Raw genomic sequence first — 16,571 nt, 5'->3', positions numbered from 1 at the left:
AACATTAACATCAATTATACTGTCTATACAAAGTGAAACTGCTAACATACATATTCAAAACAGGGTACAGTAAGCGATGTGTAGATGTGAGAGACAGTATTTGCTAGAATCAAATGCCACCAGGTTGTTATTTTATAGCATTGCTGATGGAAAAGGGAGGAGGGGACTTCTTCAAGCCAACTTTGCTGTAAAATAAAAAAACATGAAATAAAACATACCTATGTAAGCTATACAACCACACAGCAGTTTTAAAAGAGGAAACAAAACTTGCAAAATTGTATTTGACAGTCTGGAAAAATGTACTTACGTGAGCACTTTGTCTTTCAAAGATGACTCTAAAGTATGAGGAAAAAAATTAAATGAATGTATTTTTCTACAAAAACATAGCTGTTTTATTGTATTGTAGGTTTACAGCTAGGTCATATTCCTTGCACTTAAATATGTAAACAAAAAAAAGAGTGTTAAAAGAGAGTGCCCAGCAAGCAAGGGAAAAGCAGACCTTTGTAGTTTAATGAAGTGACTCATTAAAGCTCCACTCACCTTTTTTCTTGCAGCACTTTTTACACTTTTTGCATTTGTACTTGCAGCAGAATTGTACAATGCCAATGGTGAAGAGGATTGCCAAAATCCCAAATCCCACAGCAATACCGACTGCTGTTGAGTTTACCCTGCTTTCTGTAAATACAAATAAAGAGATGTTCACTTAATTAAAGGAATAGTTTAACAGATTTTCAGATGAACATTTATAGAATCATATACAAGCCTAATGAATGACAAAACTTCTGTTTGTATAAGATATTGACTTTCTGACATAAATCATTGCCAACTGAAACAGTGAATCTGGTTTCCTGGCCCTAATTAGCTCTCTCTATATGTGTGTGTTATGAATAAATATTCCCTCTGATGAAACAAGATTGGAAAATCAATCTTTGAGACACGCTTGCTATGCCTTTAAATGTCTTTAGAGACTGAAATGAGTGTGGATGGATTTTTTTCTCTGCAGAAGAAGGAGCAGAACATTTATGTTTTACCTCAAGGCTAAATTCTCTTCAGCGTTTTAAAAACATTGCTTGTAACTACAAATTCAGAACAAACAGTCTTAGTCACAATGATAGTTACAATTTGAAAGACTCTTACCACCATTCCCCATAGCTGAGTAGCCAGAATGAACGCTGTTATCTCCTGTTTTTCTTCTTCTGTCCTTACAGAGTGCTGATGAGCTCTGTCGCTCACTTGTTTGATTTTTACCCCAAAATTGTATTTAATTTAAAGAACAAATACAGAGTACGTCCTCTTGTTTGTTCTTTACCTACGTCTGCCTGTCCATATCCCCATACCAGTCATTCTTTCAAACCGGTCCGTCTTCTTCCACTAACCCTCCCTTCATTAGCAAATGTTAAAGAGCAGAGTGGATGGCCTGTCGTTCATCCATGGACAGTCATGAGTAGCTTTCAAAACTCTTTAGCACTTCACAAGTCATTGTGAAGACCACCATGCTACATGCTTCAACAGGATTAGTAAGCATCATGTCCATCATCATCAAGTTCTGAAGCCTCATTGAAATTACATGTAGGTAAGACACCTGATTTAGGCGGGGCACTGAGACTCCTGCTGGCTGACAAGTCAAAACACAACTTCTCTGAACACAACAGAGAAGACGCTATATAAAACCAAACTGAACCAGGGTGATAGAGAAAATCCAAAAAATCTGAATCTGACTTACAAAATCTCTGTCAAGATTCACTGAAAATATAGTGAGAGAAAAAAGGTATTCTAAAAAATCAAAAATCTTATTTCTATTAAAATAAACTTGTCTCAAATTCTGCATCATTGAGGATCTAGACATACCCATAATAACAGTGGGTGGCCTACCACATATGAGTCTTATGAACAGATGAGGTACCGTTATTAGTTCAGTAAAGTTCAATGTTAATGTGTGTCTCATAAACAAGATGTTATCCGTTCCAAGTGGTGGAAAGTTTCCTGTTATCTAACCTGTATGAGTGATTCATCTGCTTCACATCATGAGGTTAACCGCAAACGTACAGCCACAGATTGTGTTCAAGCCTACAATGTGAGTTAGACGCCTTCCTTTTTGTAAGCGGCACAGAAATCTAAAACATCTCAAACTTATACTGAGAATTATGATGACATTCTTGCAGTGTTAAATGCTGCTGATAGGCGTCGTAGACAAAAATGTCCATGACGCCCTCACATTCATCTGAAATGTATAAAGTTCTGTCAGGAACCATGTGGACTCAGCATTTCTTACTTATATTCTAAACTTCAGAGGACATGGCCTCAGTCTCCCTGTAAAAGTCTCATTCAGAAAGGCAGCACAACACTCTGAATGTTATCTGGGCTAGACTATCTATAAATCAATTATTTTATAAACACAGAATCAAATCTCCACCCTATTGCTGGCTTTCTGCCATTCTGGACAACAATATCGATAGGATTCCTAACATGATTTTTAAATATAAGACAGCTCATAAGGAAAAACCTTCCTGCTGACAGCCGGCCGGGTAGAGGAGGAGACGAAGAGGTAGACAGGACAGAGATGATGAAAGAGAGAGAGAGGAACATGACACAAGAGGTTCTTAATGTCAAGCAAGGCGAAACTATTGTATATTATATATATATATATATATATATATATATATTATATTATAGTGGTTGTGGTGGTGGTATAAAGTTTAAAATGTCTACAATTAGTCTTAGGCAGAGTAATCTAGGGTTTACTGAGCTGCAATGAAGTGCTCAGTAGTCATTATAAGGACACGCTCACACTAATTTGTAAATAAATAATTTTTTGTTTGTGTGCAATAACTTCTCAAAGTCAATCAACAACTATTTCCTCATGTATGAATTGTAAGGAAGTGAGGTCATGTGGTCAGCTTTTTATTATTTTCAGGAATATTCCTTTGGATTTTTGGGGAATATGTTTGCAAATTTCCAGTAAAAACTGGGAGCACTGTCACTGATCCTCTTCATGTGGATCGTGGCAATAATAGGTTGTCAGCCCTCTATCTGATGATATCATCTATCCTCTCATTACTCACCAACTGCAGCAGAAACATACAGCCTGGTGAGGTTGCACAATAAGTGGTATGTATTACATTTCTTAACAGACAGCACACTGACTTCCTTATACTGGAAATCCTTTCATTTAAAATGCAGTGGGTGGCACATGACACAACAGCAGCATAAAAAGTGTTCCCACAATAAAGTGACACTGAACTTGGATCACAAGACTTATGTTATTTGTTTCTCGGATATCGACACCATTGTCCCAGCGTTGCAACTACATATTTTGAATCATCAGTTATTGATTTTTTAAACTATTAACACCACAATATCAATAAATGCAACCACATAACTGCCATGAATCATGGTAACATGAAAATGTAGGTCTTTTAAGGTCCACTCTGTTTAAATTTGAATGTGTGGTAATTCTATTTAATCCACTTTTTAAAGACGAATAGTTTTTTTGACAATGTATGTTTAACCACAGAATAGCAAACAAATGTGAATCTGTTATTTATTAACCACTTGTTTTACAAGTTGCACATCCCCCAACGTTTCTTAAGCCACAAATCGGATTTCACAAATTGCACACCTGTATCGAGCAGTCAGGGAAACTGGGATAAAGGGGCTTTGGCGATAAGGTGTACATGTGTGTCTTTGTGCAAGTATGTGCGTACAAAAAAAAGAGGGAGAGAGAGATAGAGACACGGGGGAGGGAGGGGGAGAGAGAGAGAGATGTTGTTTGCTGTGGAAGCGGAGGGCAGAGAGGTGGGATGAAGGAACTCTGAAGGGTGTTGCCAACTCAAATGCTAAGTTAAATAGTGGTGTTTAAGGAGCTCTTGAGAGGAAGATGCTCAGTTTCACACAGCAGGAGTACAACTGTTCACCCGCTTGCTCACTAACATTCTGAGGCTTTACCCACGAGGAGCAACAGAGTGACAGCTAACTGGCAGGTGAGGACTATTACGATAGATTATCCGTTTTTTATTACTTATGCTTCTATCAAACCCTAATCATTTTGACCATTTGTACTTTTATCTAGCAACTAAATCATTTTGAGAGAGAACAGCAGAATGGACTAGACAAGTGATGTAATGGCATATATACCCAGCTAGATTAGAAAAGCACTTTGCTCCATCTCCCATATTTCTGACTAAAATTTAAAAATTCTTGCTTGTCACCATCTTTGATAAGGATGCACAATGTTTTAACAGGTAGTTCTACATTTAAAAATCAGTGTAAGCACTGCATATTTTATTCTAGAAAATGGTGTTAGTTTGACAATGTTTTAAATATGTTCTGGCACTCAGGAAAATCTTAATTAGCTTTTACAAGCAAGAAATCAGATTTATAGGACAGAGGAGGTTCTCTGTGCACATGTTTATTTTGCTTCGTCTTAAATTAGTTTTGTAGTGGAATTAAAAATGGTGCTTTGATATGACTAAACATCATCCCGTGCTTGGGTATAAACAAAGTTTGCTCAGAATTTGAATCTGCTCCTGCCTTATTTACATGTGAATGTTAAACATTCTCTGAAGATGCTCTTACAGAATAAATAATACAAAGACAATACTGAGAATATAATATAATAATAACTCAATCTTGAGGTCTTTTCACCAATACATGTGAATATGTAAATGTTAGTTATGGCTCTAGCTAGCTAGCTATAAAGTTAATGTGTAACCAATCTGAACTGTTTGCTGTTCGGAAAATCAACAGCCTTTTAGGTTGTCCTTTAGCTGTACATGTGACAAGTAAAAAAAAAAAAATCACTGATACCAGCAGTAATAATGAGGACATAATAACAATTCTCCAATATGCCTGTTGTTCTTTATAAGACCGTGAAAAACAGTAGAAACAGTAGATTCAGTAGAACAGTTAGGGCATACAATCTCTGGATGGCTCTGACAATCTCTTTTCGAGGGTGTGCAAACATCCTATAAATTATTGTTTAACAACGTTAGACTGTCAAAGAGTGTGAACACTGTGACTGCTCAGTATATACTTATACTAGTGATAGTACAGGGGGCACTATAGAATAATACTAGAAGGATGTACCCAAAACAGTCAATATTAATGTGTCATACAAATGTCCTTTTTTTTGTACCCGGTCATTTCACAAAATGGTCCAAAATCTAGATGAATCTCTATTCATCTTACCTGCACTCAGTTAGGAAACCAGACAAAAAGAGGTCACACACTACATTTCATACTAGGGTGGAGCCTTTTAGCAGTTGTTCCAAGTGCCAACTGGAATAACATCAAGGTTAATGGCGGTTACTGGCTCAAAGTGACCTTGTATGGGAAATGATCATAAGCCTTTTTTGTAGATCTATGAACCCATGATAACTGATAACATATGTCAAGTATTCCACATAAGGAGAGGTTGGAAGTGAGCTTTATGGTTCACTGCATTTCGTAGTCCAGGTCACACAGTACAATCCGCTGCTGTTTACAACAATGGCCCTTTCTCTGCAGCCAGCCTTATCAGTCTTTTTACTCACACTCCCAATCAAGCTTTTGTTTTTCCTCCCCAGTTGTCTATGCTCAGTGTCCCATGACATTCACTGTGGCATAATTTTTTTGAAGCACTGACCTGGTGGCTATCATGGTCACAAAGTGCATCTTGAAAGAGTAATTCAACACGTTATAGAACACAGGACCGAATTCTCCTGCTGTATAGGTCTCTACCCACAATACAATACACGAAAAAGAAAGAAAACAAAAAAGATTCCTACTAGTGAACAGCAACTACTGCTAACCATAAATGGATGATTGACGAGAACAAGACATTCTATCAACATCTAAAAAAACAATTACTGGGCAACAACACTACAAAGTTTTACTAGAAGTGTTATTATACATTATTATGGCCACTATCATCATGTGGTAACAATCAGATATTCTGATAGCCCTAGTCTGGACAACTGCCGGATGGCTTGCCACAGCATTGATATTGACATTCGTAAAGTACACTCCAAACCTCAGTGTTAGGACTGGCACACGCAGAAGGGCATCAAGAGTAATTGTCAAAGTCCTCTATGCATCTGCTGACATGTGGATTTGGATGAGTCATAATTTGATGTCAGTTCCCTGACTGATACCAACAGACTCATTATACTGTCAAAACAAAGCAGGTAATGCACACACCTCAGCCTCGGGGCATATTAGTGCACACTAACCTCACAGCAACTTCATGTTGTGTCTGTTGTGTGCTGTTTTTTTGCATGTATTGGTGCAGGTACCTAGCTGTGTGGGTGGGTGTACGTGTAGGTAACATTTGAGAGACAAAGATCCACTAAAGGAGAGCTAAGAGGCAAAAGACGAAAAAAAAGAGGGGGGGGGGGGGGGGGCAGACAGTGTGCTCCATGTCCAGAGGGTTAGTGTGGGAAGACATGTGGGAGGAGGGAACAAACTGAGGAAGGCCCACAGGTTGGTTGAGACAGGCAAAAAAAGAGAGGAGGGTTCAAGAGTCAGGTTACCTGGAATAGTTTTTGTTTTGTTTTGTCAGCAGGGCTGGGTCATTCTAAAGCAGCTGCTTCTGAATCCGTGTAGTGAAACAGCCTTGGGGTTTCAAACGGGGGCAAGTCAGGCACCCTTCTAGCCAGATTCAGTTACACAGCTGTAGAAAGAAAAGGGGAGGGAGTCGAGAAGAGGGACACTGAATCAAACCTGGTTTTGTAGTTCAAGCCAGTTGGTCAGGAGGGTGAGAGGAAGAAGACGTAGGACATACAGGAGACAGCAAGTTTCTGGGGAGTCCCATCTCCAGGTAGAGAGGGCAGCATTTTGTCACTGCTCCGTGAAGGAGGAGGTGTATCTAGGCCTTATCGAGAAAGAGAACAACATCATGTGGGTGAGTGCAACTGTAAGAATAACTAACCTATGCAACATGAAGACGGACAGTCAGGTCCCTAGTTTGCATAATGTCAAAAGTATCTAGTCAATTTTCATACTAGGTACAAAGAGCCATTGTAATACTGGAGGTACTTTGTTTATTCACTTCTGCTAAACCAGTTTCTGCAGTGAACTGACTCGTAACAGCAGCTATGTTGGAAATGCTATATGAAACCAAATAGTAACATATGTCACCTGTGCTGTATATATGCTGGATCTTACAGCTCCTGATACAGGTAAGAAAAAAAATTAAATTGTGAGTTGTGTTTAGTAGTTCTAAGCAACATTTTTTTTAAATGTTGCTTAATAACTATTAATACACTGAGTTTTTTATATGCACATTGAGGCTGTAGGTGTTTTTGTTTAATTCACATTTTTGCAATATTACTGTTTGACTGTTTTCTATATTGAAATTGGTGGTATCTCCAAATCATCCCTTTTACCACAATTTCTGCATCTTGTGCATCTAGTTCTCTAGTTCTCTATACGCTCCTTTTTACTGACATGTGAATTTCTCCATTGCTGTGGCCCTAGGGGCAGGCAATTATTTTTTTTATTTTTTTAGGGGCCACTGATTTTTTCAATACACAATATTCCAATAAATAGTAAGATACATAAAACTAAAGTATCTAGTTTTATAAATATACTCTTGTTACATTTTTTAACATTGTAACAGTGGTTTTGCCGTTTCTTACTGCGCACCTTACTTTTACATGGATACTTGTATTTATATGTGCACGTGTACTGCTTCTGCACCTAAATCCTGGTCTAGATTGCTGCCATTGATTAAAGCTCATCCAACATGTAAAACATTGTTTCCCAAAAGGCCTTTTGTTAGTGCTTTAGTTTTGAGAAACATAATCTAACAAAACTGAGAAGCAGACGGGGGAACACCTTCTATGAACAAAAGGCTAACCATGTCAGGCTTTTTATCTGTTAGGGCTGACCCAGTTATGCTTTATGTTGCTGGAATGGGTCCCACTAACTAACTGGATTAACTGGCTAGAGTCTAGCCAGTTAATCCAGCCAGACTCTGACTTATACCTAAGCAATCTGACTCAAAGAGACACAAACAGCTCAACTGGTATAACAAAAATATTTGTTGACATGATTTGCTGGTGCTACATGACTGCTGTGAAACATTTGCCAGGCTCATAAAATAGTTTATATTAGTCATGATAACATTGACAACATTCGTTTCCAAGCATGTATTATCATCATATTTCCAGGTATGACAAAGCAGAAGGAGCATTTTGAGGAATGTCAATGACGTCTTTAGCCACCCTTCAGGTTTTGGTTGTATGACCGTCTGCCTTTATTTCTGTATGATTTACCTCATACATATTGTGTGAAGTCATTGTGAGCTGTTTTTGTCTGCTGTTTGTTTTTCCACACAGATGACCTCATGTTTGATCAGTGAATCAATTATAGGCATGTATTAAAATACTTCCTGTTCAAAACAAATTCATATAAATCTTATAGCTTACCATCAAAATGGATGAAATGCTGCTTTTGGGACACAAAAACTTTCACCTTTCTTTGGACTACACCCATAAAACAAAGAAGAACATGTCAACATCTGCCTGTATGTGCAAAGGACAAAGGACGCAGATAGTTGCCAATACATACTTGAAAACATAACAGAAAGCCAAGAAATGGGGATGTTAAATACTCATTAGCATTTTTAGATTCATGGATTCTGCCTTTTGGCAGCTGTTATGGTATGCAATGCTCACATGTACACCTTGGGGCTACGCATACTCAAGTATAACACGGAGTGCCAATTGTGAAAGCAATCTTACCCTACATTCACACCAAGAGCAACTAAAGCTGTAAAATCGCTTTAGTTGCTTCTGCCCATAGAAAGTGAATGACTTCCGGTGATTTTACAGCTTTAGTCGCTCTTAGTGTGAGCGACTAAAGCTAAAGCTTGGCTTCAAATACAACACAAAGTGAAAACACTTCACTTTATATAAAAGACGTTTTTAATTTCAGCATCATAGGTAGCTCTTTAGTCCTTTGCAGAAATTTCCGAATGATATCTCAGAATTATCTTATTTCCTGTTACATAAAATGAAAAGTATAGTAAGGCTATGAAGTAGTTATATAAACAAAAGCAGCATTTTACCTTGAGTGGCTATACAAATCTCCTGTTACACACAAAAAGTGCTACAAGGCTTAACGCTTCGGTGTGGGAGAGAAATCTGAGAAAGATTTGACGACACTGAATATACATTCAAGAACAAGATGCCCGATTCATTGACGTAGCCAGCTTTTATGCTAGATGCTATATTATATAAGAGTGCGTGCTGAGGAGTGCACCAGTCGTGGCAAGCTGATTCATACAAAGATAAAAAGCTCCTCCTGTCCAAAACACAAAACCTGCCTGAACAGTCTCTGTTCCCCTGTCACTCTATGCATATATTAAGTCTAAGTACACTTCACTAGTTTCCCACATTTGACTGACAAGCTGACTGCAGACATTAAGAAGCAATTAACACCTTAGTTTTAGCAAATAAAATCTTTCAACTAATACTGTTGTTAATGATGTTAATAGTTGCTAATAGGTGTGAGAACAAGAGAAGAGAAGAACAGCAGGGAGATGCTGTTTAAACTGTAACTAGTCTAACAGCTAGTCAGCTGCCATATTGATGTGACATTTGATCTATAACACCACATTATGATTTAGCTTCACCTTTGTTGTTACAGGAAATACTAACCACCAGTGAAAATACACGATGCACACAAAACCATATTTTGTGCACCAGGAAATGTGTTTGACATTAATAACAGCAGCACTATGTTGTTGAGATTTCGACTTAAGAACTCAGCCGCTGAAGAAAATAAGTCAACTTATATAAAGAATCTTTGAAGCATATTACCACAAGTTTTATTTTGATTAGTGATCAACAAGAGTGATATAATTTTATAAGTGAATTTCAATTCAATGAACTGCAGACACAATGTCAACTTGGAGAATTTGACAAATTTGCAGGACATACTAAGTACTTTTTAGTTTGCAGAGGCCTTGGACTTTATATTACATGAAGGCAAGGCAAGGTGGAAACCGGAAAAAACATCAAACTAAATCTGCCTTTTTTTTCTTACGCTTTACTAACAGGGGAGTCTATGGGTATCGAGAAAGCCAGCCCCTAGAGGCTGTGAGGAGAATTGCAGCTTTGGCACTTCCATAGTTAAGACTACCTGGATCTGCCATTAATTCTTATATCACATTACTGTTTTGCCAGAAAACTACACCTCAGGTGTTAAGTAAACATCACCAGTATCACCATTACCTTAAAATCGAGTCCAATATTATGAATAAAGTTTCCTGAATCCGAATATATTTTCTGAATGTCTGATATGTAGCATAGCACTGTTGCTAATCGCTATTAGCTAGCTTAACATTAGCACACCAAACGTCTATAAAAGCAGCAGGGTTCAAACCAGCCGCACCCCTAGTCACTGACTGTCCACCGTCATTCGATTTAGAGTTACAAGGCAGTGGCTAACGTGTGCTAACCAGCCAAAACACAGGAAAACAAACTACTTACCACGTCGCAAGTGTCTGAGGTCGGTAAACGAGCACTGCGCATGCTCCAGCGCCATGTTTCCACGTTCACACCTGACTCTCCATGGACATGCGGGTTCTTAATGTGAAGAAGGTGAATATTAAAACTAAGAGAATGACTACAATAAAAATGTCTAGGCAATTTCGGCCAAAAGATATTGGGAACTATGGAGGATCCTTTACTTTTGGAAACACAGGTTCTGATATTAATTGTTATTTTACATTCACACTCACAATACAGATTAAGCAAAGTGATACAGCTAATGTGCAACACTGGGCTTTAACCTGACTTCTGTGGTTGAAGGGCGGTCACCCATGTCTTTACCGCTCTGCACCATTACAGTGTATTCTGTCTACACAGTATCAGTTTAAGGATGCAACTGATACTGTGTGCATTGGAAGGTTTATCTGGTCCCAGTGGGCCCTGCCACACTACACCCCATTGTTACTGTATTCTATACTGTTAGAGTCTATCTGGTTTTGTGGTGGGTTTTGGGAGGTCTGCTTGATAACACATGGGAATAGACTGCAGCCTATGGAGTGGCTGATACACCCAGGGAAGCACATGGATGTAACATGACAGCTCAAAGGGTCACATGTGTTCCATGTGTGCAAGATCGATCCTCCTCTGTGGCTCCTCCTCTGGAAACATGTTGTATTATTGGCTACACCTGTTTTGCACATGGCTTGTGTTTTTGCTGAACAAATGTTCGTTATTTATTCATGTGTATTGAAATCCTCTGAAGGTAAACACAAAAAAGCTTTAAAGAAAGACTATTGTGTAAGCTGAGATAATTGCATTGTAACATGCATGCTAAATTACACAATCACAAAGCATACACTCCTCCTAGACACACATACACTGTGCATTTGCTCACAAACCATGGAGTGTACGCTGATGAGCTGACACCTGGGTTAACTTTGTCTCATGTATTTTTGTTTTTTGCCCTTAGACAATCGCTCAGCTGCCTGAGGAAAGCTCCAGACCACTGAACCCCAGGCAGGCAGGTAAGAATAATAGTAGCCTAAGTGTCAGTGTCGGGTTACAGTAATGGGTAGTTTTTTAAAGAGCATCATGTTAAATACTAGGAAACGGTAGTGTTTGCCAATACTGAGAACGTGCAGCACATTCAGAACACTTTTTTTTATCCTTGTCTAATTTCCTCTTTTTTTTGATCTACCTTTGTTCTGTGGTTTCTGTTCTGTCATCTCACTTTCCTGTCATCGCCTTCTTTATGTTTTTCTACCTGTTACCTTGTCTTTTTTCCCCCCTCTATTTACATTTTCAGCAGTTCCACGGCCAGGCCGCCACAGAAGGCCCATGACGGCTCCAAAGACACAGAAAGACAAGGCGTCTAAGAGGAAGAGAGTGGCGCTGACTGTCCTCACAGTTGTGGTGTTGCTGGGCATACTGGCCACCGCAGGATACTTTAGTGAGTCACTGTTCTTTCAATCCATTGTTTCTTTCTCAATGGATACACATGCCAAACACACACATAACTTTCATACTTACATCACAAACAGCAGCTCATATTAGACTGCCATTTTCTGTATGTCAAGGTAAACTCATTTCCTACCTGGTCCTTATTAATGTCCCACTCATTTCCCTTCCAGTTAAGCAGCTTATTGACAGCAAATACTTCTTCTGCACGCGCTCAGTGAGGTTCATCCCAATAGAGAAAGCCTGTGATGGAAAGGATGACTGTGCTGGAGGAGAAGATGAAGTTACTTGTTTGTCAAACTTCACAGTCAACACCACATTTCCAGGTAAAATACACAAACACCTTACTTTCTGTCTTTGTCATCAAACAACAACAAAACTTGTATAATGACTCCTCTCCCTCTCTCTCTCGCTCTCTCTCTCTGCCAGTGCGCCTAACATCAGGTCAGCACGTCCTGCAAGTTTACAGTCCTGGCTCAGGTTGGCGGAGTGTTTGCAGTGACGACTGGACCACGCAGCACACACAAACAGCATGTACACAACTAGGATACACATAGTGAGTTTACACCCACTCTGACTTCATATTTGAGATTACAGTTTTGTCGCTTTAAGGACTGTGTAATTTGGCTTGAATTCAAGTCTAACACCCCCCTCCTATTCTGTATTCACAGTAAACCTAGTAGCACCGGTGTCCCAGTGGACACCTTAATGTCTTTCCTGAAAACTGGACCGTTCACAGCTGTCAGACCTGGGACTGAAACCACACCCACACATCAGGCTACTATTGACCGGTAAGAAAAGCAACACACATGTCATCTGAGACAGAAGAAGAATCCTGTCTCCCCATTTTTGTATTGTATTGTATTGACAGACAATTGAAACGTCTACACAAAAAGAAACTTTAGTTACTTGTGCAACAGCGTGTGGTATTTGTGGGACTTTACAGCGTGTAGTCTTACTGACTGGCCGGTAAAATTATCTTTTCAATTTGCAATCATCACATATGTAATTCACAGACCAATTTTAAAAGTGATCAATAAGAAAAACCTGTTATTTAATTTGTCACTGCTACAACACACAGACACAGATGACGAGGGATTCAAGATCTGCTTTTTAGGAAGTTTTGTTACTTTTCTGTATCCATTTCGTCATACTTTGGTGTCATCTGGTTTCACATCAACCACGTCACAGCTATCAAGAGAGAACTGCTTCCCTATTAACCTGAATAGTGGACATTATCTTTGATAGAAAAATAATGTATTTTTGTCCTCTTCTCTCAAGTTCCCCTCACAGCTGTCTCCCCCTAGGCACTGTTTGTACACGAAAGTGTAACATCTCACAGTTTCTATTCCTAAAAGACAAAAAGCCCACAGTTTTTGTTCCTACTCTGTCTTACCCTTTTGACAGACAGAACAGGCAGGTGATTTACTCAGATAAAGAAGAATCGAAAATATTTCACCATAAGGGGGAGGTTAGGTCAACAGTTTACTGTATATTCATGTGTTTGACTAGTTGTGTAGTCATTTTCAGTACACTAATGACACTACATATTTGTCTAATGTCTCTTTTTACTTACAGGAGTGTGTGCAGATCAGGATCAGTCATATCGCTGTCCTGCTCAGGTGAGTTTTATTTTTAGAACCACCGTCACTAACATTGTTTCCAGCTTCTTAACAATGCTGAGTGGTGCACACAGGCGGTGGGAGGAAAGCTGACAGGGTTGTGTGGTGATTTTCGACAGGCCCATACATGTCCACAGCCAAGGCTTTATCAGCAGCACATGACATGTGCAACTTCCTTCACCACAACAATCATAAAATGGAGACACAAATCAATCCTCAATGATTTATTTTATACCAACATTTTATATAAGTTATATTAAAGTTAAGTTATATTAAAATGAGCTGTCCTAAACAATAATCTTTGAAATGATTTTGTTTGTCAGACTGTGGACTGGTCGGCTCTCAGGACCGTATCGTTGGAGGTACTGATGCTTTCATTCAGGACTGGCCCTGGCAGGTCAGCTTGCAGCAAGGAGGCCAGCACACATGTGGAGGCTCACTGGTGTCACCACGATGGGTAGTCACTGCTGCCCACTGCTTCACTGGGTCAGTATGCTATTTTCCATATAATTTGCCCTGTCATTTACATGCAATGCATTAACTCCAGCTCACACTTCCTCCTTGCTCTCTGCTTTTGGGCTTTGCAGCAGTAAAAAGGAGCTGAGTCGTTGGAGAGTGGTGTCAGGCCGGACATACATGAGCACGCTGGGAGGTTCCTATGTGGACCGGATCATAGTGAATGGAGAATATAATCACGCACGAAACGACTATGACATCGCACTGATGAGACTCAGTAGCCCGATTACAGTGGGAGGTTAGAAATTTTTTTAGTCTCTTACTGCTTAGTTTGTTTGGTCAATAAACCTTTTGAGGTTCAGTAGGTTTTACTTTGTTGCCCTCTAGTGGTCAATATGTAAAATAGCAAGTTCTAACTTTAAAGCCAAGTGTATCTATAATGTTTGTTGTGAATGCTTGTCTTCCAGAGACCCGTAAGCCAACATGTCTACCTCCTAAAGCTTTTGGCCTTGAGGACGGAGCTTCCATGGTTGTGACAGGCTGGGGATACCTCGAGGAAAATGGTAATGATCATTATCAGCTGCTGCTCTTGTTTCGCTATGGGTGAACTTAAACATCACATCCATCCTCTTCTACCCCCAGGTAATGTGTCTCCCTCACTGCAGAAGGGCAACATCCCTCTAATAAGCCAGTCTGTGTGCTCCAGCCCCACAATCTATGGCAGTATGATAACGCAAAGGATGCTCTGTGCTGGCTTCATGGAGGGGAAAGTGGACGCCTGCCAGGTAACAGACCTCTGATTCCAGTTAGAATCAATACAGAGTGTAATTTGGTATTAAATGCAGTCTGTTTTGGTTTTTGTGTTAATTTGAACTCCAGGGAGACAGTGGGGGCCCTTTGGTGCACTTCACCTCCTCTCGGTGGAATCTGGTAGGAGTGGTGAGCTGGGGTGTTGGCTGTGCCCGAGAGAGGAGGCCCGGTGTTTACTCCAACGTGGAGGAGATGCTGAACTGGATTTATACAGTCATTGAGGTACCATAAACTGAGCCTATTGTATTTCTGTGTTACTAAAGATCTAGCAAAGCTTGATGCATGCTAACCCTTCTGCTTTGTCTCTAGAAAAACCCTTGATGTCATCCATGATGACAAACAATCACTCCAACACTTCTACCTGGAACAGAGTGTGTGTGAAACTTTGTTCCAGTGTGGCTGCCAGAAGATAGGTCAACAGAAAGGGGAAGCTGATGTGTAAACAGCCATATGCAGAAACACTACACATACACATGCATACACATTTCATACAAACTTTTTTCAGGTGTGTCTGTGTTTGTGCCATTTCAGATTCTTATCTCAGGGGACAAATATATTTATGTAGCGATCTGTCACTGGCCAGCCTGGAATCCCCAGAGCTTAAACAAACATGTTTTGTGCTTTTATGATGTTGTCATGTGTGATGTGTGACACCAGGATATCATAACCGCAGAAAAGTGTTATGTGATTTTGGACAGACATAATGTACTGAGTACTATGTTCTATGATTTTTGGTGTGCAATGTGTTATAAGGGTTCATGCTTAACTGCTATATAAAGAAAGGAGCCAGTGTGATGTCTCAGGCTTAGTGAAGTCTTTGTGCATTTATGTAGTTATCTCATGTGTCTCCCTTTCAGAGGGCAAATGCACCTTTTTTACAGCACAGAGGGGGTTCTTACTTCCTACCCCAGAATGAGCACTTTAAGTGGAAATTGAGAATGACTTGACTATGTGTGCACGTAATGACTATGAAAATGCACTGAAATTAAATCCATATGTCACACTGTGTATTTGTAGTGCCTCTACACTGAGTGCCCTCAATGTGCCTTCAGAGTACTGACACCATGGCCATAATATTAAAAACAAATCATTCCATTTTAAAGCAGCAAGTTTTTTTTAAGTCAAATCAATGCACTAAGCCAAACCTTTCTCATTGTTTTGCAGAAATACACCAGACTGCAAATAATGACACATTTTGTAGTCTCTCATGTGACATACTGTGCATTATAGCTGGACACGAATAAGACTGCTATGGTGGATGTTAATATTGTGACTGTAAATATAATGTGTTTGTTTTTATATACTGTAAATAATGTGTGAATACAATAAAGACATTTGTGTGTGGAACATACATTTTGTTGAGCTATTCTTTGCAAGTATTTACACTGGAAATCTGACCTGTCTGTCTGTAGGACACTCACTGCCATTGTCCTCCTCCAGAGCACACACCTCCTGATGCAAAGATTGTTAAAAAACAGCAGGCAAGAGTTCATGCAAATCATATTGTAAAGTAAAATAATGCAAATTTGAATTTTCATGTGTATTACTTTTACACTCATTTTTATGTGATGGGAAAAGGGCTAATGTGAATACTGGCATGTAAAAACTGCCATTTTTATGTTTAAGATTAGTTGCATGCTCAGCTTTTTAAATCATTAGTCAGGGTAAAATGTCTATTCATATAGACTACAATGTTTAGCTGTTCAGAGGGGAAGCATCCATACAAAGTAGAGCATAAGAAATTATTTTA

General features: G+C 39.3%; 1 protein-coding gene across 4 annotated transcripts; it reads left to right on the top strand.

Annotated features, from left to right (window-relative positions):
* Nucleotides 1-3,769: 3,769 nt before the first annotated feature.
* On the top strand, nucleotides 3,770-16,172 carry tmprss4a (transmembrane serine protease 4a). 4 transcript variants are annotated; one of them, XM_028418782.1, is made up of 13 exons: nucleotides 3,770-3,980; nucleotides 11,446-11,500; nucleotides 11,785-11,925; nucleotides 12,107-12,259; nucleotides 12,363-12,489; nucleotides 12,605-12,724; nucleotides 13,512-13,555; nucleotides 13,879-14,041; nucleotides 14,143-14,309; nucleotides 14,479-14,574; nucleotides 14,654-14,796; nucleotides 14,891-15,043; nucleotides 15,131-16,172. In XM_028418782.1, the coding sequence occupies exons 3-13, from the start codon at nucleotides 11,814-11,816 to the stop codon at nucleotides 15,140-15,142; spliced, it is 1,290 nt and encodes a 429-aa protein (XP_028274583.1). In that variant the 5' UTR covers nucleotides 3,770-3,980; nucleotides 11,446-11,500; nucleotides 11,785-11,813; the 3' UTR covers nucleotides 15,143-16,172. The 4 variants fall into 4 exon arrangements, with proteins under 4 accessions (XP_028274583.1, XP_028274582.1, XP_028274581.1 ...); XM_028418781.1 differs by having other exon boundaries at nucleotides 11,782-11,925; XM_028418780.1 differs by lacking the exon at nucleotides 3,770-3,980 and adding an exon at nucleotides 6,495-6,880.
* Nucleotides 16,173-16,571: the final 399 nt, after the last annotated feature.

Source organism: Parambassis ranga, chromosome 13, assembly GCF_900634625.1.
Source record: "Parambassis ranga chromosome 13, fParRan2.1, whole genome shotgun sequence".
In the NCBI taxonomy this organism is placed as follows: domain Eukaryota; kingdom Metazoa; phylum Chordata; class Actinopteri; family Ambassidae; genus Parambassis; species Parambassis ranga.
The sequence above is the reverse complement of the archived record's forward strand: the minus strand, read 5'-3'. Positions and strand labels throughout refer to the sequence as shown.